The sequence below is a fragment of the Dendroctonus ponderosae genome, unplaced genomic scaffold, assembly GCF_020466585.1.
Source record: "Dendroctonus ponderosae isolate FM_Combo_2020 unplaced genomic scaffold, Dpon_F_20191213v2 Dpon_F_20191213_1, whole genome shotgun sequence".
Lineage (NCBI taxonomy): Eukaryota > Metazoa > Arthropoda > Insecta > Coleoptera > Curculionidae > Dendroctonus > Dendroctonus ponderosae.
In genome coordinates, this window is record NW_026017110.1 from 61,918,712 (window position 1) to 61,940,162 (window position 21,451).

General features: G+C 36.4%; 5 protein-coding genes across 9 annotated transcripts; 3 read left to right on the top strand and 2 right to left on the bottom strand.

The window, feature by feature from the left end:
- Window positions 1–52: 52 nt before the first annotated feature.
- Window positions 53–7,794, top strand: LOC109540936 (tyrosine-protein phosphatase 69D). 3 transcript variants are annotated; one of them, XM_048670801.1, is made up of 9 exons: window positions 53–730; window positions 944–1,115; window positions 1,681–3,324; window positions 3,387–3,646; window positions 3,707–3,887; window positions 3,936–4,809; window positions 4,870–5,505; window positions 5,615–5,848; window positions 5,931–7,794. In XM_048670801.1, exons 1-9 carry the CDS (start codon window positions 655–657, stop codon window positions 5,997–5,999), a joined length of 4,146 nt encoding a protein of 1,381 aa, XP_048526758.1. In that variant the 5' UTR covers window positions 53–654; the 3' UTR covers window positions 6,000–7,794. The 3 variants fall into 3 exon arrangements, with proteins under 3 accessions (XP_048526758.1, XP_019765049.2, XP_019765048.2); XM_019909490.2 differs by having other exon boundaries at window positions 3,948–4,809; XM_019909489.2 differs by having other exon boundaries at window positions 3,707–4,809.
- On the bottom strand, window positions 7,791–13,437 carry LOC109540942. 2 transcript variants are annotated; one of them, XM_019909499.2, is made up of 6 exons: window positions 13,210–13,437; window positions 9,117–9,288; window positions 8,672–9,052; window positions 8,506–8,589; window positions 8,151–8,449; window positions 7,791–8,094 (listed from the first exon to the last, which is right to left on the bottom strand). In XM_019909499.2, exons 1-6 carry the CDS (start codon window positions 13,218–13,220, stop codon window positions 7,896–7,898), a joined length of 1,146 nt encoding a protein of 381 aa, XP_019765058.2. In that variant the 5' UTR covers window positions 13,221–13,437; the 3' UTR covers window positions 7,791–7,895. The 2 variants fall into 2 exon arrangements, with proteins under 2 accessions (XP_019765058.2, XP_019765057.2); XM_019909498.2 differs by having other exon boundaries at window positions 9,117–9,303; window positions 13,210–13,434.
- Window positions 9,785–11,742, bottom strand: LOC109540944 (breast cancer metastasis-suppressor 1-like protein). The gene has a single exon (XM_048670804.1). The coding sequence runs from the start codon at window positions 11,127–11,129 to the stop codon at window positions 10,428–10,430; it is 702 nt and encodes a 233-aa protein (XP_048526761.1). The 5' UTR covers window positions 11,130–11,742; the 3' UTR covers window positions 9,785–10,427.
- Window positions 13,438–14,143: 706 nt separating the features above from the next.
- On the top strand, window positions 14,144–19,589 carry LOC109540937 (SWI/SNF complex subunit SMARCC2). 2 transcript variants are annotated; one of them, XM_019909492.2, is made up of 10 exons: window positions 14,144–14,397; window positions 14,855–14,974; window positions 15,104–15,217; window positions 15,305–16,293; window positions 16,352–16,800; window positions 16,863–17,153; window positions 17,219–17,406; window positions 17,460–17,815; window positions 17,878–18,006; window positions 18,066–19,589. In XM_019909492.2, the coding sequence occupies exons 1-10, from the start codon at window positions 14,281–14,283 to the stop codon at window positions 18,085–18,087; spliced, it is 2,775 nt and encodes a 924-aa protein (XP_019765051.2). In that variant the 5' UTR covers window positions 14,144–14,280; the 3' UTR covers window positions 18,088–19,589. The 2 variants fall into 2 exon arrangements, with proteins under 2 accessions (XP_019765051.2, XP_019765050.2); XM_019909491.2 differs by having other exon boundaries at window positions 14,145–14,397; window positions 15,293–16,293.
- A 600-nt stretch (window positions 19,590–20,189) lies between these two features.
- LOC109540945 (ATPase inhibitor, mitochondrial) lies at window positions 20,190–21,007 on the top strand. The gene is made up of 3 exons (XM_019909504.2): window positions 20,190–20,325; window positions 20,427–20,568; window positions 20,735–21,007. Exons 1-3 carry the CDS (start codon window positions 20,279–20,281, stop codon window positions 20,864–20,866), a joined length of 321 nt encoding a protein of 106 aa, XP_019765063.2. The 5' UTR covers window positions 20,190–20,278; the 3' UTR covers window positions 20,867–21,007.
- The last annotated feature ends 444 nt before the right edge of the window (window positions 21,008–21,451 follow it).

The window sequence follows — 21,451 nt, forward strand, 5'->3', positions numbered from 1 at the left end:
ATACGGTCGCGCAATATGCGTTAATCAAACCAACAACTTGCGCTTTGATCAAACGCCCTTTGAAGCTCGAGCTTCGCCTCAGATTGGCGGAATTTAAAAAAATCCGCAAAAGAAAATTGAAACCACATCCTTTTACGCCCTGACTGACAACCTCGCTTTGATATAAAAAATGAGTTTTTTAGATGCTCTATGGCTCTATGGATTTCCTATGGTCCCATTGAGCCTCTACTGCCAGGTATTTCTACTACTTCAATCAGTGTCACCAACCGCCTTAGTGGCTCAAAGTATTGATCAATATACGCTTTCGCTTGAGGCAATTGATTGCCATGGAGGAATCAAAAGGTTAAAATTGAATTCCGTTTTCCATCCAAAATTGTTGAAATATTTCCCGCAAAGTGCATGAAAAATTGGTTTTGAGTATTGAATTTTTTTGAGTCTCTAAAATTGAGGTTTCTTGTCGAAAGTTGGATACACTGTATCAAATATGGCTTCCATAACAAAGTAGTCGGCAATTTGTTTTTGAAAAGTTGTGTCCAATGTATTTACATTAGTAGAACAGGCGAAATGACTTTGTTTTGTTTGAATTGTCCTTAAACGTTAGTGCTTACTAATAACTGTTGTGCAAGTTAGGATAGTACTTAATACAAACTCAAAATGTTATGCCAAGCCCTTTGCCACTACGCAATAATGGGTATACTACTTTATCCTTTCGTGTATGGGAACCCAGTAGGTAAGTCACTCAATCCCTCAATATTTTATTGCTTATATAATTGTGCGCCAGTCTCTGTTATGCCGAAAACCTTTGCTAATAAAATATTTCAACAACAAATTTATGTTAGTACTGTTTGTTTACACAGTATATAATTTTATAAATTAGCTGTTAAAACCTAGTAATCATTTCAATATTCAATGGTTTCGAAATATCTTTTTGCTTCCATCCTAGTCGAATTTCCACAAGTGGACAAAGAGCTCAACATAACCATCGAAGTGGATAAACACGCAAACCCTTTGCGTTTACCTCTAGGAGAAAATGTTACAATTATTTGTAAAACCAAGTGGATGGACAGCCATATGATGTGGACTTTCAATGACAAAACCGTATCTGCACAAGACGGGTAAGATTGAAAGGAAATCTTCAATTATTTAGCAATCTTTCAATCTAAAAAATCAATGCCCAAGTCCTTTGCTGTGGAATTATTTCACAGTATTAAGTTGCAGAATGAACCAGCGATAAATTTAAATTCTATTCAAATCTGTTAGAATCACTGCCCAATTTCTATTAACCTTGATTGTCATACCTTTTGCATATAAAATAACACAGGACAGGAAGCCTGATATTTTTAGTACACACAATTTGGTACTCTTGACAAAGTGTGTTTTGTTCGTTTATTATGGCGAAAGTTGCCAAGTATCCCACGATTATTATGAAAACAGTTTTAAAAACAGCCCGAATATTTTTTTCGCCCACCAGTTAAAAATGTTTACCAATTTCAGAATATTTTGAAAGTGGTTGATGCAAATGTTAAGAGTCTCAAGTCAGTCACTATTCGCAAACCAGTCCTTAAGGGACGACTGGAAATTAAATCGTTAAAACACACGCAATCAGCGGTTTAATATGCTCAGATGCATATTCAGCTCTCCCGTATTTTTTTAAATAAAACTGCATACGTTTATTTCCAGGTTTAAACTGGAAATGGAAAGTGAAAATATAAATAAGGAAGCCAACAAGTTCGAAGTTTCCATTCTCCATATTTTAAATATCAATTTCAATCATGTTGGGAAATATGTATGTCACGCCACTAATCAGAACGCGAGTGATTTGGATTTGTCAGAGATTGAACTCAATGTCACCAAACCCGTTAGCATTTTAGAAATTAGTCCTCCTGTCTATACCAAAATATATAACACTGTCCATCTGAAATGTTTGGTTGAAGGATATCCTATCGATTATATCACTTGGTTCAAAGATACCAACGCTTTGCCATTTGACATGTGGAATACAACTGCGGTGAATGAAACTGCTATTAGTTCAGTACTACGAATACAAATTACTAAAAAAGATAACGGAACATACACGTGTACAGCTGGTAATGAGAATTCGACTACCAATGGTTCTACAGCCATTTTAGTGCTAGACAAGCCCCAGATAAGCATTGATGTAATCAAGCCAATTGGAACAAACAAAATATTCTTAAATTGGACTGTGAACGATGGCAACAGCCCGAACGAACTGAAGTACATTGTACAATATAAATCTGAGAACGATACCGAGTGGGTATATTATCGATCGAATATTAACAACACACAAAACTCGTTAATTCTAAACGTAGAGAAAATCAACTCCACTTATACTGTTAGAATTCATGCAAAGAATCCACAAGGGGACAGCCAATACGCCACGAGCAATGCACTGAAAATGCTTGATGAAGAACCGATATTCGTTCCAGATGTCACTGTTACCGGCGTGACTTCCAGTTCTATCACGATTAAATGGAGTATGCCTCCAGAGAAATTTAGAGATCATATTCACTACTATAATCTGATTCTTAGATCCTACAACACATCTGAAAAATTAGAAGCTATTCAGCCAGCAAAAGACTATCTTTATATGTTCTCGGAACTAAACTCAGCAACAATATACAATTTTCAAGTGGCCGCATGTAGTGACTATAGTCGGGAATGTGGGCCATGGTCAGAAATTGTGAATGGAACTACTATGGATGGCATTTCGGGTCCTCCATCAAACGCTTCAATAGAGTGTCGATTTGATAACATTAGCCATACTAATTTCGTCCATGTTTCCTGGCAACCTCCTCGTCAACCGCATGGAAGTATCCAATCATACAACGTCAATTTAGTAGGAAATGCGTCTTTCATTAACGATCAAGGCGAGTTGGATCACGTAACTTGGGGCCCAAAAGCAGCGAGCATTCGAGAAATTAATCTGTCCACCCGATTCTATAACGTATCTGCCAACACCAATTACACCGTACAAATTTCTGGAGTAACACGACTGCGGAAAAATGGATTATCAAAGACTTTGTCATGTCAAATGCCGCCTACACTACCGGACAAGCAAAAACTATCGCGCATTCGATGGAAGAAGATCGAAGAGCAACAAGACAAATGGATGTTCAAGTTGTTCATGCCAAGAATATCTGAACGGAACGGCCCAATTTGCTGCTACCGAATCTACTTGGTTCGCATGGAGGATCAACAGAAACTCTCAGAACTGCCACTTCCCGAAGACCTAACAATCATGTCCTACCAAGAAGCACATCGAACGCCAAAGGGCGGTGCCTACGTAGCCGAAATGTTTAGCAGGTAAGTAGCTGTTTGCTCCCTTTGTCGTTCGAAATCAATGTTCTTTATCATGTTGCTTATAGCACGACATTTCACCCGGAAATATTTCTCGGCGATGAGCAAGTATTTAATACCACAAATAGCGGTTGTGATGAGTGTATTGGCCTGCGACCATATAATTCTCCACGAGAAGACAAAATTAAAACAAAGCATGAAAATAAAACGGCAGCTGGTGATATGGCAAATCGCGTACGCAGAAATGAAATGCTGAGCGACCCATTGCCACCTTATGACGGCATTTTGGACATTAACAGCAACTACACCGGTTTTGTGGAGATAATCGGTAAGCAGATCGCGTTACTTTATAATCTACAGCATTGGATCGTTTTCTCGCGTTTTTCAGTACATGGAAACTCTGATCCGATCATTTTGGCTGCCTACAGTAATTACTTGGATATGATGAACCCTGGACCGGAAGTTTTGGCCGCTCCTAGAGCAGAAACACTGAGCCTTATTTTTCAAGTCCTGTGCGGCTTAATGGTTGTGATTTTATTCCTTCTTGGGGTTCTTTGCATTTTGCACAGGTACACAAAACAAGCACACGCACAAGCTGTTGAAATGATCACATTTAGAACATCTCTTAGAAATCTCCGTGGTCGTCAACGACTGGTCTCTCTCAATCCCCCCGATATGACTCCCATAAGCAAGACTGAATTAGTAGCTGCATATGTAGAACATCACAGGGACTCTGATTATGGTTTTCAACAAGAATTTGAACTTCTCCCTGATCGTTTCTCAGATCGAACTACTAGAGCTTCTGATAGCAAAGAAAACATATACAAGAATAGATATCCGGATATTAAAGCCTACGACCAAACGCGAGTTAAACTGTCGCAAGTTGATAGTATTGCTGGATCTGACTATATTAATGCTAATTTCGTATTAGGTTATAAAGAACGTAAGAAGTTCATTTGTGCTCAAGGTCCAATGGACACCACAGTAAACGAATTTTGGAGAATGATATGGGAGCAGCACTTGGAAATGATCCTAATGCTAACTAACCTGGAAGAGTACAGCAAGACTAAATGCGCCAAATACTGGCCAGATAAGACTGACGGAGATAAAGTGTTTGGCAAAATTACAGTCACTCACATTCAAGAGATTCGTTTCTCTGACTACATAGTCCGAGAACTGAGGATAGTAAGGTCTGGAAATGGAAAGGAGCCAGAGGAACGGCGCGTGACGCAGTACCACTATTTAGTATGGAAGGATTTCATGGCTCCTGAACATCCTAGTGGCATTATCAAATTTATAAAACGAGTGAATGAAGCTTATTCAATTGAAAAGGGCTGCATTTTGGTTCACTGCAGCGCGGGTGTTGGAAGAACTGGAACCTTAGTTGCTCTCGACTGTTTACTCCAACAGCTGAGAGACGAAAGTCAGGTATCTATATTTAATACCATATGTGATCTGCGTCACCAAAGAAATTTCCTAGTTCAGTCTCTGGTAAGTTATTGAATCTCTCATAGAAAACCATCAAATCTCTAAAAAAATATTTACTTTCAGAAACAATACATCTTTATCTATCGCGCTGTGATGGAAGTCACACAGTATGGGGATACTGAAATCACTGCAAATGATTTGAAAGTGTCAGTAGATAAACTGCGTCAAATCGATAAAGATGGTAATAAGTGCAAACTGGAAGAGGAATTCGAGAACATTATAAATGCTTTTGAAGACAGAAAATCTTGTTCGGTGGCTAGTGGAGAAGAAAACCGAGACAAGAATAGATCTGACGCCGTTGTTCCGTATGATCGGAACAGAGTGATTTTAACTCCCCTTTCGGGGCGAGAGCATTCTACTTACATTAACGCCTCGTTTATTGAAGGCTATGATAACAGTGAGGCTTTCATAATAAGCCAAGATCCTATGGAAGCTACAATTACAGACTTTTGGCGCATGATTTCCGAACAGGGTATCAGCGTGATTGTGATGCTTTCGGAGCTAGGAGACGGGAAATGTGCGAGATATTGGCCAGAAGAAAGTTGCGATGCCACCTACGATCATATCACTGTAAGATACATGCAGGCTGAGACTTGTCCGTACTACACTAGGAGGGAGTTTTACGTCAAAGGCCGGGATCTTGAGGAGCATAAGGTTACGCACTTGCAGTACCACGGATGGCCCACGGTTGATGGAGAGGTAAGTATTTCAAAAATGCAACATTTCTTGAACTCGTCTCGCAAGGCAATCCGCATTTTGAAATCGGTAACGTTCTAGACTTTTTTGTGAAAAGCGTGGTCTGTTTTAGGTACCTGAGGTGACCAGAGGTTTAATTGAATTAGTCGATTATTCACAAACAGCCATAATAAGGACAGGCTGTTCCCCTTCGATGGTTGTGCATTGTAACCTGGGGTCTGATAGAAGCTCTATGTTCATAGGGTTGAGTATTTTGGTACAGCAGCTAAGAACAGAACGTCGTGTAGACGTATTCACAGTTACTCGTAAGCTTAGATCGCAGAGGCAGGCACTTATAAACAGCTATGTGAGTATATGTAGCCACACCAACTTAAATAATTTCATGAACTTCTAGTATTTTATTTCATTACACTTTGTTTTTATTTCAGGCGCAGTATGAGTTTCTTCACAGGGCCATAGTGAATTATGCAGAACTTCATGGTTTATGTGAATTATAAACAATTACTGTAGTTGTGCCATGTAAAACAGGTCATTCCAAAAAAAACGAGCCATACTAATTGGTTTCAGATGATGTTTGGGTATTTTTATATGTGCTGTACTTTTATATATTCTGTACTCTTAGTAATTTGTAAATTGAAAAAAGTTTCCCAGTAAAAACCATCACCACGGTTTTGAAAACCAAAGTACTCTAATATAGATCTTCTAGTAATTTGTATTCATAGTCGTAATAACCATAGTAATCTCGTTTTCTTGTCCGCCAAACATGAACAAAGGTTTTGCTCAAAATTTAATTATTTTTTACACGTGTTTGTTCACTAGACGATAATCTTTTTGATTTGTAGTAACGTAGAATACCATGACAATTTATCTTAAGAATTAATGATTCACTAACACTGAAGGCAATTACAAATCTCATGCAACATTAACTCTAGCTTATGCTCATTCTATGTGCCATCTACAGGATATCGTCTTAACATATCAGATATACCAGATGTAAAACATACTAAATGTATAAAATTTAGCTGAATTCTGATCAATTACTTAATATTAGATATTTTTCTGGGCTTTCGATCTATTGCAGGTCAATCAGGTAGATAAGCTTTATCCTGTAGTGCGTATATTTCAACGCCTAGAAATACTGTTGAATAGTTGTGCTTAATTTCACGTATTTTCCAAATAATACTTGTACCTGTAACGTGATGTCATGACATTTTATGCAGTTGACACGATGAATTTTCCTAGTCTGTATTTTATACTAACTGAATATTATTTTTTGAGAAAGTACCAACATTTCAACTACTTTGATTTCACATTAACTGTTCTATTTTAAATTGTGCTCGTGTATTTTTGTATAATATATTTATTTCGAATTTTTTTTAATATTAGGTTAAGTCTTGTAATCCGACTACTGTTGTCGTATTTTAGCAGTGTTAGTGATATTTCGTTATACTCGATTAATGCACAATAATGTATTATAGTCTTACGCACCATTTTTAATGCGAACCATTTATTATTTCTGACCGTCGTTTGAAAAATAGTATTTAACATTTTACATTTGACTGAAATCATTACAAGACAAGTAATATTGGTAGGAAGACATTCTTATATCGCAAAAACTTTAAGGTACACACTCTCTTTATAAATTAAGTATGCATGTAGTTCCTTAATAGGTGTCATCCCCGTTCATTAAGAAAACTTTCGGAATTGCGACGTAAATTTGAATATTTAGTACAATTCAGTATTGTATTTGAATTTTCAGTTAAAGAAAATTTCGTCTAACATCTATTTGAGGGGGAGACAAATATTTTCGGTTATCGCCCACTTTAAAAATATTAATTTTATTTCCAAATCAATGCTCTACTGTACTAAGGGGCAACTGAAATTTGGATTATCGATAGCGCTTTTTGGCTTATATCATCCACTTTATATTAAATTGGAAATCCTGATGTAAAAAAATAGACAGCACCTGCACTGTGTAATGTAGTAAAGTAACACCGCTAATGGCTGGTCAAAAAATTAGGTAAATAAAGTGCATGTTGTATTCAATAGGTTAATTAACAGAAATGTCTCAAGGCTGCTCCGTTTTACTCCAGGACTTTCAATTAATTTGTATTTGTCATTTTTATATGTAGTTCTTCGTGTATATAAGTTGATTAATTGTATTTTAGATAGAATACAAAATTAAGACTGTAATTTATATGCGACTTTTGCAGTTAAGGAGTATTTATTTTTACGTTTCCACAATTGGTTACTTTGCCATTTTTATTTCTAATAATAAAACAATCATACGTACTTGTGCAGTTTTATTGCCTTAAACTAGTAATAAATACATAATCTGATAAATAAATAAATAAATAATCACTTAATAAAATTAGAATGGCTTTGGTTCATTCTTAAAGTTTCTTGTTAGCATTGTTCTTTTTATTTTTTTGGTTGGGATTTGCAACTTTCTTGATCTGAATCTTGTTCTGATTGTTATTCGGTCTTTTCCGTGCACAAGGAATCGCTGTGCATTGCAGCTGTTTATTTGCGTATTTTCTGGAATGTTGAATGTATCTTCCAAAAGCTCCTGGCGCTACTCTTTTCAGCAATCTAAAATAATTTGTTGAAAATACTTCGGTCTTCGGAATTAACACTAAGCTGATTACTTGTAGAATCGGTTGTCTTCAATCTCAAATGATCTGGCTGTTTTCGTCAACTCGCAAGCAAATCTTTCCGCACAGTTTCCATCGATTGCGTTCATAGCAAATCTGGCAAAGTCATCCAGATCGTCTTTTCTTTTAATTGCTCCATTCACTTTAGGCTTCGCTTCAAACTTGGGTAAAACAAATTTTTGGAACACCAACATCACCGCCATGCCTATAAAACCTGACAAAGCCATGATTAAAGGATGCTCCATGGGTTTCTCCTCTTTTTTCTCGACAGCTTTTTGTATTGTAATATTGTGCTGAAATAAATATGTTTTGATATCAGAACTTTTTCAATGTGCCATTGGAAAAGTACCTGATGATGGTGTGAATGGTACGTGAATGGTGGTTTGTAGGTAGTGAGTTCCTTATGGTGATGTGATGGTTTATGATAACTGACCTGGGATGTAAAACTTTATTAATATTATGTATATCGATTTGTATTGTTTATACAACGTGTATACAGTAGTTATAATACGCACACTGTGATCTTCCTCGGTAGGTTGCGAACTGATCTCATCCAAAAAGCTTTTAATTGGATAGTAGTAATAGTAAAATCCTCCATCTTCCTTTGTGGACTCTGGATGTGGCGTGTCATGATTGTAGTCATGATGCGTAGTATCATGGCCATAATCATGAGCATCATGATCCTGGCTTGGATAATCATGGGAGCCAGGGGATGTGTAATCTTCATTCATAGGCTTTTCTGGGGAACCGTCATCATCTAGATGATGCACTAGTGCGTGCACGTAATCATGATTTCCAGTGTCTAATTTTAACGTTTCTCCTTTCGCAACCGCTTGATCATACATAGCTGCTAATTCGCCCTTCGTCAACGCTAAAGGCGGGACACCATCGACATACTAAAAATATTGATTCCTGTACGCATGCAGATACTAATTAATCTCCAATTCCCCTAAAATCTACCTGGTGGCTTCGGCGATATATTTTAGATCTGGCTGCCTGCTTCGCAGTACCTGTTCTACTTAAAGTCTCAAGTTGCCTCAGACTTTTTAGGCTTCGCACGGCGTTCTCTAAGTATTGGTGGGTAGTTTCATCGCAATTACTCAAAGATGTTACAATGAAAACCATGATCAAACTAAAACGAAGCGTTCTGTAAAAACATAGAGCGTGAGACAAACATAATGGACTATATTTATACAAAATATGATTTTGCTTGGTGTGGTGTAATGTAAAGTAATATTCCGCGCAAAACTAACTATGAGTTGTCCTCGTTTAAGCCAGTTTTCTCTTTTGAAATTGCTATTCCAGAATGAGCCACTCAAATTAATTAAGAGAAACTCGTGTTCAAATAAGACATTTGTGATATTTAAAAAAATAATCACTTACAGATCAGATAGAAAATTACTTTCTTGAGAAAACGAGCAAGCAGTCAATTTGTCACAAGTTATTCTATTTAACGATTTACAAGCCACAACAATCTATGGGTCAACCGACATTATCGTTAAGAACGGTAATCACTATTTGTTGCTCTCGCCGTAAACTTTGTAATATCGTCAAATATTCCAGTCCAAATTAATATCCTAGTTGCCGAAATAGGTTTCTAGATACTGTACGTGATGAAAATACTTAGATATTTTTTTATTTTATTGTCAAAAATCAGTACAAAAATATTATAACACTAAAATCTAATAAGGCACAGCATATTTCCATACATTGTACATATTGCACAGCAAATAGTTAAATACAACTTACGCTGTATATACAGTACAATGCAGGTTTGAACTTAAAAAAAATTTTAAGTTATAAAGTAGTTTCGAACAAAATCAGAAAAAAAACTAGGTAAAATTCTTGAGAGTGAATTATCACTAACGACAACGTTTTAAAAATACTTCTAAACTCAGGTACAGCTAATATCACCATTTGATTAACAAACTAGAATAAATAGTGAAACCTCTCGTATATGCCTACTTAACATAATGGAATGATTCCTAACACATATGTAATAAATATAATACTTTAACTAATAGTAATAGTGTTCAGAGGGTCAAAAGTCTCTTATACTAATAATGAATCAGATCCTAAAAAGACAAAACATGCCGAACTGAATTATGTAAAAAGTTAAACAAAACACTTATAAATCATAATCATCATAATCATTATCGTAATGCATCTCTTCATCTGAAAGCTACTCAATACTTATTAGCAGCTAATAAACATTAAAAACATATAACATATTTAAGCAAGAACAAACATTTGAATACTCACTAAAAAACATTACGTGTTTTGGCATGCCTTCCTTATCGTAGTCCAGTCTTCCATAATTTCTTCAGGCTTTAGCATGTAAACAATGTAGGGCCCGGAGACAGTCACTGCTTTTTTCGCTCTTGGAGTAGCACCTTTCTTTGCAGCCCATTTGCCACCTTCGCCCCACGCAATTTCGCTGTTTCTCTTATCCTCTTCCAGTTGCTTGATAGTATTCATTAACTCATTGTAGATAGTGTCTTGTGCCAACTTTTTGTCATTCTCAAAATTTTGCAAAGCAGCTGTTATTTCTGCTTCATACTGATTTTTCAAAGTATCCATTCGAACATCCCTTAAGACGCCTGCTACTTCAATTCTAGAACGTTTTTCTTCTTCCAATAGATTTAATTGAGTTACGTATTGAGATGAGGTTCCAGCTTGAAGCTCAGCTATTTGTTTCTTAACCTGCTCAATTCGCTCGGTGTAAATACGCTCCCTGAGAATATTAAACTGGATCTCCAACTCTTGTATATCTTTGCCCAGCTCCTTCCTACGGTTTTCGCATTCCTCCATATCCATGTCCGAGCTATCATCTGTTTCATGCTCGGGATGCTCGTCCTCAGAAGAATAGTGATGTTGAGTATTTTCATGACTAGAGTTTGATATTTCCGATTCATTTCCAGACAGCTCATTATCGCTGCCACAGTTAATGTTGCGCCTTTTCTTTGGAGGCATATTTAAGACAGTTTTATGTCCTTTAACTTTCCAGCTAATAACACCGGCTGACAATTATAACAATTGGAGATATTATTAGGTTATGTTATTGTTGGTTATTGTTTAAATTAGGGTGGGGCCAAGGATGCTTCTTTCACATTGTCATGTCGGTACATCCCTATTTTCCTTAAATTGTTAATTATAATTGTAATAGTATAATTATAATAAAGTTATTAAAAAAATAATAATATCAAACTGCAAGATTTTTCAACCGGTGTAATGTACTTAAAATTCCTCAATTTTGTTTAATATTGTGATTTTGTTGAAATAATTTGTTTATTAGCAATGTTTTATAAGAAAAGTTAGCTGTTCATAATGTTTTCTCTGTCTGCTCTAGCTATACGGCATCTTTTAGTAATAACCAAATGCCTATTACAGATGGATAAATTGTGTAGCGCCGTTCCGTAGATTTTATTAGTGAATGAAAATAAATTTAGTCAAGTGCACTGACTAAATGTGCTCAACGGCGAGTTTAAAAAATGGAGCGTGTAGGGCCGTTCCGTAGATTTTATTAGCGAATGAAAAGAAATTTAGTCAAGTGCACTGACTAAATGTGCTTAACGGCGAGCTTAAAAAATGGAGCGTGGAAGGCCGTGGAGTGGACATCCCGTGAAATACTCGCTTCTGGATTATTCGAAGCCGATAACATTTTCAATTCTGATTTTTGCGTCTGATGAGTTGTTTTTGCAAAGGTAATTAAAACTTTAGTGCAAAAACATCGACAATAAAACGCTTTGCGATGTGGCAGACTGATGGGGTTGAATAATATGTTTGATAGAACAGCATGAGTCATGTTCAAAGTGGGGCGCTTTGCACTTTGTTTAACTTTTAGTTGCAAAAAACGCACGTTCTATTAAAAGACCAAATCTGAAACCTACGTATAAAATGTACGCTTAATCACTATCACTCCATGTTGGCACAAATAAAACAAGACTGACCGGATTAATGCTTATTGTAAATTTCGCCGGGGGAGTAAAAATCCGTTACATTGTCAATAGTTTAACCAATCAATCACACAAATTAAATTAAATCATCGGAATAATGGGCTCGTTAAAGAGATTGAATATAATATTATTTTTACAACTTGCATTTAATAAGTTTAGAAAATCTCGAACAATCTTCTCACTTTCAAGTTCAATTGCGGTAAGTAAAAAAATGGTCAAGATTTGCATCGGCAGTTGAAAAAATTCATCGTGATCATGTAGTTGCTCGTATGCGTTTTGCACAACTTTTTAAGTTGAATACCGTTACCAAGAGTGAAATTACATATATTTACGAGGTTATTAAAGCGTGATATAAGCGCCGCTTGGCGACAAAAGCCCGATTCTCGATACATTGGTTGTATTTTCAAAATATTGCCCCAGTTACACACTTAAGCATTACAGGTCTTTCCTTGAATTTTCCAAATTCGGTCAATGGCACCCGTACATGATCCGTACTAACATAACATCATTTCTGCTAAGCGTATTCTTATAGATTGATCTTTTTGGCCTGGAAAACCCCAACGTCTACAATTAATCTTAAGAGCGCGAGCATTTAACCATATTTCTACCAGTGATTGATTTCAAGCCAAATTCCACACAACAATATAGTGTGTAAATTGGCAATTTATATGATACGAGGAAATGCATTTTTGGGCAAGCGATGGTTCGCGGTGTTTAAAACTGCACTCTGGTCAGCGGAACTTCAAAAGAGAAACTGTATTGCATTCAAAATATTGCTTTTTAGACCGGTTTCATCTACACAGAAGTAAAGCAGTCACTACAGAAGTAAATGGTGTATACCATTAAATCGCAGTTGATTAATGGTTCACATTACACATCAATAAAACAACAATGTTTCTATTAAAAGGATTTTTTCGCATTCGTACGCACGAATGCAAACATTCTTCCCCTAAAAGACGCTTTTAGGAGAAAAAGTAGCTGCAGTATGTATGGGTAATATATGTTTTCGATGTATAAACCTACCAAGTTCTAGTAAATGAATAGTAGAAATAAAATAAAATTTGAAAAGAGTTACTAAATTTACGTCAGTTACTTACCGTTCGAACATATTGGCTAAAAAGCATACGCATTTCAAAACACACACAAATGGGAATAATATCGACTTGCAAGAAGGCAGTGGATGATGGTAGCAGAACCAGACCAGTGCCAATGCGCGTTGTCGATGCTAAACTGAGTATAAAATTGCGACAACTGAAGAACCACTGAGAATATGTAGTCGTACCAGTAATAATAAAAATAAGAACTGCCCAAAAAGAAAACGTCGCCGTGCGTATATCGGTCAGGTTTTGCCTTACTTTTGGGGCAGGTAATTACAGGGTATTGATAGTAATCATCTATCATTATAAAATATTACTTGTCTATTATCAGTTTTTAGTAATACGACATTGTGTATAAATTGTTACCGCATTGTGCGTAGATATAACTAACCCATTTTTAGTGGGTGGACGTTCCGCTTTATCAAAACACAAGTTTCGTGAGGGTAATTTATTAGGTCACCCCTAAAGTATCGAAACATAAGTTCTTGTATTCAGTAACCATTCGTGTATTGCAATATCAATACATCACGTACAGTTGATTGGTGATTGCATTTGCATTGCCTCCTCTTCATTTATTTGGCGGTGCTGCTAGGCATCCTCTTCGTCCAACCACCACACCGGCAAGGTAGTTTTGGGGTTGGATTGGAGTAGTTATGGCTTAACTGAATAAAAATTCGGCTGGAATTCAAACTAGAGACTCATCAAAATGGATTTTTACTCAAAAAAGCTATGAAGAATTACAGGTTTTTGACTTGTGACGCCCAAGCAATAGCAGTTGAACCGGTTTCGAACCTATTAGCTCTCGAATGCTCGGATTAGCTTTGACCATGCTTTGACGCAGTGAACACATTTTTTGGACATACGAAATACTCGGCGCCAATTGAAACATTTTAAAGATGTTTTAAATTTGAAATTAGTTGAAACTTCCAACCAATCTATGGCGTCCTGTGAACTCATCCACATCGACAACACTGCAAGAAACATATCAAATATCAAAATGGTTGCCGGTTTATGAAAGCGTGATGCGTTTGTGATATTTGTGAACAAAATTTGATAAACAACACTACAGAAATGATGTCCATAGGACCGAAAATGGACGGAGGTCCCAATACAAAATATTTTGAGAGTACGGAGACTCTTAATGCCTTAGAAGGAGTTAAGAACTGGCTCCAAAAGAATGCAAAGAAGGCAAGTCACAATCAGCTGAATCAGCTATTTTAATTACTAATATATTTCATTTTATATTATTGTTGAAGTTTTAAATAGTAATAGATTTTGCTTTATGTCTTTGAGATAACCGGTCAATAGATAGTGGAAGAAAAAAACCACTGTTTTTCTTGGGCCAACGTTTCGGCTTTATTTAGGCCATCATCGGGGCTCAATAATTCAGTGCATTTTTACCATGGAATAATGGCCAGAGCATGCTAACAGAGGCAGGTCTAATACTGCACTGATTTATTCTTCGTTGTGTCCGTATGTGAAAAGCGTGAAGATTGATTTTCTTCACAGAAAATCAGAAAGCAACTTCTATCACTAACTTTGTATTATATTAAGTAATTTCTACAAACTCGTCTAGTTATTATTAACCCACCGAAAGCATAACATTAAAAGAAACGCTGATACCAATTAACCCTTTTCTTTTCAGTACATGAATAATGATCCTATAACAAATAAGTCGATATCTCAAACTTTAATTCAGTTTTTGCAATTTCAAGAAGATTTTCTAGGCAAAAAAGCTCAAAAACCGCCAATGACTAGAATACCTGTAAGTATCATCACGTATGTAGTCATATATATGTCCATTAAAATGCTATGAGAAAAAACAGTTTCTCCTGAAGAAAAGTTAAATGACACCAAAACCTTCTATACTCTATTCCGCGTTTCCCAATTTTAGGTGAGGTACTTTCTTGATTTCAAACCCGGAGGCGGTTTATGTCATATTTTAGCTGCGGCATATAAATTTAAAACTGAGCATGGTTGGCGTCGTTTTGAAATTCCAACAGGAAAGGTATGCATGGCGCATGGTTCTTCTTTGGTGTTGTGGCTTTATTTAAGCAATGTCCTGTTTTGCTAACTATTTTAGAATACATCAAAGGTCGACAAAGTATATGAGATGTTCCAGTCCATGGAGAAGGCGTTAATTCAAAATAAGCTGTACAATATCCCTATAATCTATATTGACCCCAATGTTGACAAAACAGTCTGCCCGAGAATTAAAGAAATAATCAGAAAAAGGAATGGACAGATTTCAGATACCGACGAAAATGCTACTCACATTATTTACAATTCAACTGATTCGTCCGTTGAAGAATATGGGAGACCAGTTTTAAAAAGAGATAGAATGGTATTAATGCATTGGTACTATTTCCCAGACTCGTTTGATACATGGGTTAATTTAGAGGCAGTTGGACTAGATAACATGTCACTAGATAGTCCAAGTCCACGCTCAGAGCCCTGGAGAATCACATATTCTTGGATATTTGATACTGACCAATATAACGAATGGATGTCTGAAGAAGATTATGAAGTAGATGATACTGGAAAGAAAAAGGTGCATCCAAGGCTAATGTCAGTCGAAGATTTGATGAACCCGTCAGAAGAAACAAACAGTAAAAAGAAAGACCGGAAAAGAAAGCGGTCACCTTCACCGAAAAGGGAAAAACGGAAAAGTGGAAGAAATGCACCTATGAGTAAAAAAAGTTGTAAGGAAGACGACGAAGATGCTACAAAGGACATGGACGATCCGACTCCCGAACCTAATATAGTAGAGGTATCCACATCTCCTAATGGAGCAGCTAAGAAGGATCATGAACTACAACCATTGAAGGGTGGGTCGATTATGGAGCTGGATGAACAAGAAGAGAAAAATGAAGATAATTCTCAAACGGGAAAAACTAGTGAAACTAATGCACAGCATGACGGCCAAGAAGACAACGTTACAGAACAGACTCACCACATAATCATCCCGTCGTACTCAGCGTGGTTTGATTACAATTCCATACATGAAATTGAAAAACGAGCCATGCCCGAGTTCTTTAATGCAAAGAATAAATCGAAAACACCGGAAATTTATTTGGCTTACCGGTTAGTTTAACATCTTATTTCGTTAAATGCGCGAATTCAAAATGCATCTATTTTTTAGCAATTTGATGATAGATACCTACAGATTAAATCCCACTGAATACATAACAAGCACAGCTTGTAGGAGAAACTTGGCTGGCGATGTTTGTGCCATAATGAGAGTTCATGCCTTTTTGGAGCAATGGGGTTTGATTAATTATCAAGTTGATTCAGATGCAAGGCCGTCCCCACTGGGCCCACCACCGACATCACATTTTCATGTGTTATCTGATACTCCTTCGGGATTGCAACCTGTAAATCCACCCAAAACACCTCAGCCCAGTGCGGCAAAAACGTTCTTGGATCTTGAAAAATTCCAAGAAATTAAGCGGCCCGAGAGCTCAGAAAATTTGGCTAGCTTTGGATTAAAATTGGATCAATATTCGAAAAAACCGGCTGTTTTGAGAAATAAAACAGCCGCTTCGCTAACACGCGAATGGACAGAACAAGAAACTCTGCTTCTACTTGAAGGTACAACTGCAAATCTCCGGAAAAAGCAGATAGTTATTATCTTAATGAGTATGCTTTTCCAGGTCTTGAAATGTATAAAGATGATTGGAATAAAGTTTGCGAACATGTGGGCTCAAGAACACAAGATGAATGCATTCTACACTTTCTTCGGTTGCCGATCGAAGATCCCTATCTGGAAGATCCGGAAGCTGGTGGTACTCTAGGCCCTCTAGCTTATCAACCGATTCCATTCAGCAAAGCAGGAAATCCAATAATGTCCACTGTCGCATTCTTAGCTTCCATTGTGGATCCCAGAGTAGCGGCAGCTGCAGCTAAGTCGGCAATGCATGAATTTGCCAGCATTAAAGACGAAGGTATAAATAAACCAACTATTGACTATCAAGAGGAAGAAATTATCTGACGCAAAATGTTATCCTAGTTCCAGCGGCTGTAATGGATGCTCATTTGAAGAGTGTTGAAGCGTCTTCGGCTTCGGGTAAGTACGACCCCAGCGCTAATTTAGCCTTAACTGGAATAGCGGGAACAACACCAGAAAAGGAGGAAGAAACGAAAAAGGAGAAGGACGAAGACGCGCCTAGTGAGCCCAAGGAAGAAAAACCTGATATTGTAAGTAACCAACCGAAACCGATCAGTCTGTAACTTATATGGAAATATGTTAGGTAAAATCGGACCCAGAAGACGTTGAAATGCAAAATCCTTCCAGTGAAGTAAAGGTGAAAGACAGCGAGATGCAAAGTGCAGCGGCAGCAGCTTTGGCTGCAGCCGCCGTTAAAGCCAAACATTTGGCGGCAGTTGAAGAAAGAAAAATCAAATCATTGGTCGCGCTGTTGGTGGAAACTCAAATGAAAAAATTGGAAATAAAACTCCGTCACTTTGAAGAACTCGAAACAACAATGGAAAGGGAACGAGAAGGTCTTGAATATCAAAGACAACAACTTATTACTGAAAGACAACAGTTCCACTTGGAGCAGCTGAAAGCTGCAGAGTTTCGAGCCAGACAACAAGCACATCAAAGGTATGTTTTAAATTTTGTTTTCGAGAATTCAAAGGCATCCCGAACACATTATGTGGGAATAGGTTGCAAAGTGAACAGGGACAATGGCCGGCTCAACATCAGTCTTCAGCTGGCTCAAACTCGAGCGATACGGGACCAAGTACAACACCTACTCCTCCTTCACCTCAGGCCACACCTCATCATCATATCGGGTAAATATTTGGACTCTAAAATACTCAATCAAGGTATTATATTTAAAAATTATATTTAGGGATGGACAAGATAGCGAATAATATATGCGACTTGCCATATCGAATGAGGTCGTGAGTGCCGAGGATGGTTTTCATCTATAGCGAGATTTGTAGATAAAAAAAATTTTTTCTTTGATCTCCCTACCCGTCTACTTCAACTGAAAGAAGCCGAATGCTAATTCAAATAGCTAAATGACCAAGTAATAACAGTATCGTGAAAATAAGATGTTAATTTGACCAAAAATCACTTTAACTCATGATAATTTTCAGTAATTTTTTCCCAAAAGCTTTGGCAGCAACAGATTTTAAGTCGGGCGTTCATCAGAATGGTGTCTTACATATAGATTACTATTAGGAAGTATGTAATTGGTTCTAAAATTACGAGCAATTTTGAGATAAATCAACCCTATTTTGGGTTGGGGATTTTTTCGACAGGCTCATTTTTGGATTGCTGCACAAAGACAATATAACAAAAGTGATAATGTTCTCGTAAACACATTTAAAACTGAATGTAATTATAAAAAAAACAGATCGAAATATTGCGGCAGTTACAGCTAATTTTACTAAGCAGCCGCTGCGAAAGTACGGCTTTTATACTAGTTGGTCTTCCAAGAAACTTATAATTAGAAAACGTGGTAGAGACATACATATCTATTTTAGATTACACATTGAATTGAATGGAGTTGCTTAAATTCTTTTTTTGTGTAATAATCATTTTCATGTAACTGCTGTTGCTTCTTATTTACCGATTAGTAAGGTTTTAAAGGTACATTTTTCATGTTGAATCCGGCATCAGGAACATTATATACAAAGGAAAAAATATGATATTAAGATTATTCCTCTTAACGGTTAAAACTGTTGGCATTCGTCAAATGAATCCCGTGATATTTTGGTCTATGTTGATAAAATCAGTCGATGATGAAGCTGTAGTTGGCCTAAGCCTGATTAGAATAATGAAAAAATAAGATTTTTATAAGTCGCTCTTTTGTACTTTAGTGTAGGAATTTTCATAGGCAAGCTACACCTCGCTTCTCACATTCAATTTTATCACGTAACAAATCAGGCAAACTTTTTTCTGTAGGGACTTTTTAACAGAGTAATTCGTTATTATTTAAAGAACACATATAGCACAGTTAGACAAGTAAAATAGTTAAGTAATTGGTGATTGTTCAATTTTCCAATGTACATATGTGATTCTTTTTAACCTTTTCTTTTCGCCTCAAATGTAAAGATGAAGTCTGCTGTGCTATCAGTGTCTCATGAATTACTTCTGATAGTAGATTGGTTTATGACTTATGGAGTATGTTAGTAGTAATTATTCCATCTTTTTAATGAAAATTTTAAATTTATACACAGTTTATACATGCACAGCCAATAAAATTATAGTTTTATAGTATTACAGAATAAATTCAAATATTTTAACTTTATTTATACTAGACTTATCTAAGTGATTTTTTTGTTAGATCCATACTTTTTACGGTCCAAATTATAAAGTTGCTTAAATGCAAATAGAATATAGTACAGAAATAAAATCTTTACATTCATTTCCTGCATTTTATTCCCCAAAATCCGACAAATTGAACTGAATCCAATCAATCGCAGTCATTGCTAAAAATCAATGAAAACTGATGGCTTTCCTGTTATTATGCTGTCGTCTGTAGGATTTTGGAGCAACGTTTCGCTAGCGCCCGTTTGGCTAGCATCTTCAAATGATGAATGAAATGAACACTGTCTGCAGGTGCAAGCGAATCGGCAGGACCAAATTCAAAAATCAATATCTTAATTTTCAAGTGTTTGTGGTTAATTACGAGGTGAGTAGAAGGCGGCTAAATATTTAACCATCTTAGAAAAACAAAACTAACTATCGACTAGAAGTCGTTTATTCCTTCGATGCGTTTGACTTGATATTGTAAAAATACTGCAAGAGGGCGCCAAGGTGAAGTGGTTGCCAAATATTTAATATTTACTGAAAATCAGTTTGCCTTTAAACCATAGGACGAAAAGCTAATGGGCTTTGGCTCCTTTCACCATGATTCGACAGCTTAATTTGATGAATTCAAGCATTTTCGCTGTCCCAATTGAGCAAATATGATAAAAGTTCGTTCAACGTTGTCTGTACTAAAATATAAGATGCAATCATCGGCATCACTGTTTTCCATATTCGACTTGTCATAAGTATTTTTGTAGTGATTACAATTGAGTTTTCTATCAGAAAGGCCGACAATTCTAAAACATGAATTCGATCCGCAATGGGAGAGTTTTGTCGCTGAACACAGTGAAGTAAGATATTTCGAATAGGCATTACATATTACTTGTGAATCTTGATTTGTCACTACCCAGCTTAAAACCCTCTGTGGATTATTACATAATGTTCTTTTTAGGAATCTTCGTTTTATGTCCCAATTAGGTGACCTAGGTAGTGGTGCCGGTAAAGGAGGTGGTGGTGGTGGTTCCATCAGGAAAGCTGGTGGTGCATTTGGTAAAGCTGAAGCAGCTAAAGAAGAGGAGTTTTTTTACAAAAAGGTTAGCATCACCCCGAGTGTGTCCGGACTCGAATGCATCAGCAAATCAAACAACGATTCTGCTTATATAGGAAAGGGCTGAACAGATTAGCCAACAACATTGAAGCAAAATAAATTCCAATTATTCAAACTAAGCAATCACTTAATAAGAGGCTTTTGAATTCTAGCAAAGGGAACAGTTAAAAGAGTTGAAGACTCACTTACATGATGAAATAACTTTCCATGAGGAACAGATCAAAAGACATCAAGAAGCTATTGCTCGCCATAAGGAAGGAGTGAAGAAATTAGATACTCAGTAAGCGTGCACTAATGGTGCACTAATAAGCTGTTTTTTACTTAAAAACAATTTAGCCTTGTTAATTCTAGGTATAATCTTGATCAGTGTAGATCATTTTCGTTGATGTATTTTGAGTGTTAAATAATATATGAAATAAAATGTATAATGCTTTTTTTTCGTACGAAGACAGCAAATGTTGGATAGTTGGGTTTCATAGAAGGGTTCAGAGTAGAAATCGTTCATCTTATCTAATGTAAAATGTATAGCTGATTTATTGGCAGGTAAGTTAAATTTCTAGCAAACGAATGCTAAAACGTACATTGTAGAAAAAGGACGGTGTAACAGAAAAGTTTGTCTTGCAATTATTCAAACTTGCAAAAAGTCGGAAACGGTTCAAGATTTTTAAATGATAAACATACAAAGGCGTATCGGGGTTGGCTTCACTACAAAAATATAAAATTTTTGAAACAGAGTCTTACCAGAGAGTTGAACTTAACGAAAAAAAGCCATGTATAGCATTTATAAACTAAAATAGTTGCTTGTAGTACCGCATTAAAATTTCCGAATTTCGAACAATGCGGTTCGCGTTATTCTATTATATATTATA

Bases quoted from the DNA above. Each gene is read 5' to 3' on its own strand.
- LOC109540936 (XM_019909489.2), top strand. From the start codon at position 655: ATGTTATGCCAAGCCCTTTGCCACTACGCAATAATGGGTATACTACTT. The intron at 3,647-3,706 runs GTAAGCAGATCG...CGCGTTTTTCAG, and splicing joins CGGTTTTGTGGAGATAATCG to TACATGGAAACTCTGATCCG. The intron at 4,810-4,869 runs GTAAGTTATTGA...ATTTACTTTCAG, and splicing joins ATTTCCTAGTTCAGTCTCTG to AAACAATACATCTTTATCTA.
- LOC109540944 (XM_048670804.1), bottom strand. From the start codon at position 11,129: ATGCCTCCAAAGAAAAGGCGCAACATTAACTGTGGCAGCGATAATGAG.
- LOC109540942 (XM_019909498.2), bottom strand. The intron at 9,053-9,116 runs GTAGATTTTAGG...CAATATTTTTAG, and splicing joins TATATCGCCGAAGCCACCAG to TATGTCGATGGTGTCCCGCC. The intron at 8,450-8,505 runs GTACTTTTCCAA...TATTTATTTCAG, and splicing joins ACCATTCACACCATCATCAG to CACAATATTACAATACAAAA.
- LOC109540937 (XM_019909491.2), top strand. From the start codon at position 14,281: ATGATGTCCATAGGACCGAAAATGGACGGAGGTCCCAATACAAAATAT. The intron at 14,975-15,103 runs GTAAGTATCATC...TCCCAATTTTAG, and splicing joins CGCCAATGACTAGAATACCT to GTGAGGTACTTTCTTGATTT. The intron at 17,154-17,218 runs GTATAAATAAAC...ATGTTATCCTAG, and splicing joins TGCCAGCATTAAAGACGAAG to TTCCAGCGGCTGTAATGGAT.
- LOC109540945 (XM_019909504.2), top strand. From the start codon at position 20,279: ATGAATTCGATCCGCAATGGGAGAGTTTTGTCGCTGAACACAGTGAA. The intron at 20,326-20,426 runs GTAAGATATTTC...TGTTCTTTTTAG, and splicing joins TTGTCGCTGAACACAGTGAA to GAATCTTCGTTTTATGTCCC. The intron at 20,569-20,734 runs GTTAGCATCACC...TTTGAATTCTAG, and splicing joins AGGAGTTTTTTTACAAAAAG to CAAAGGGAACAGTTAAAAGA.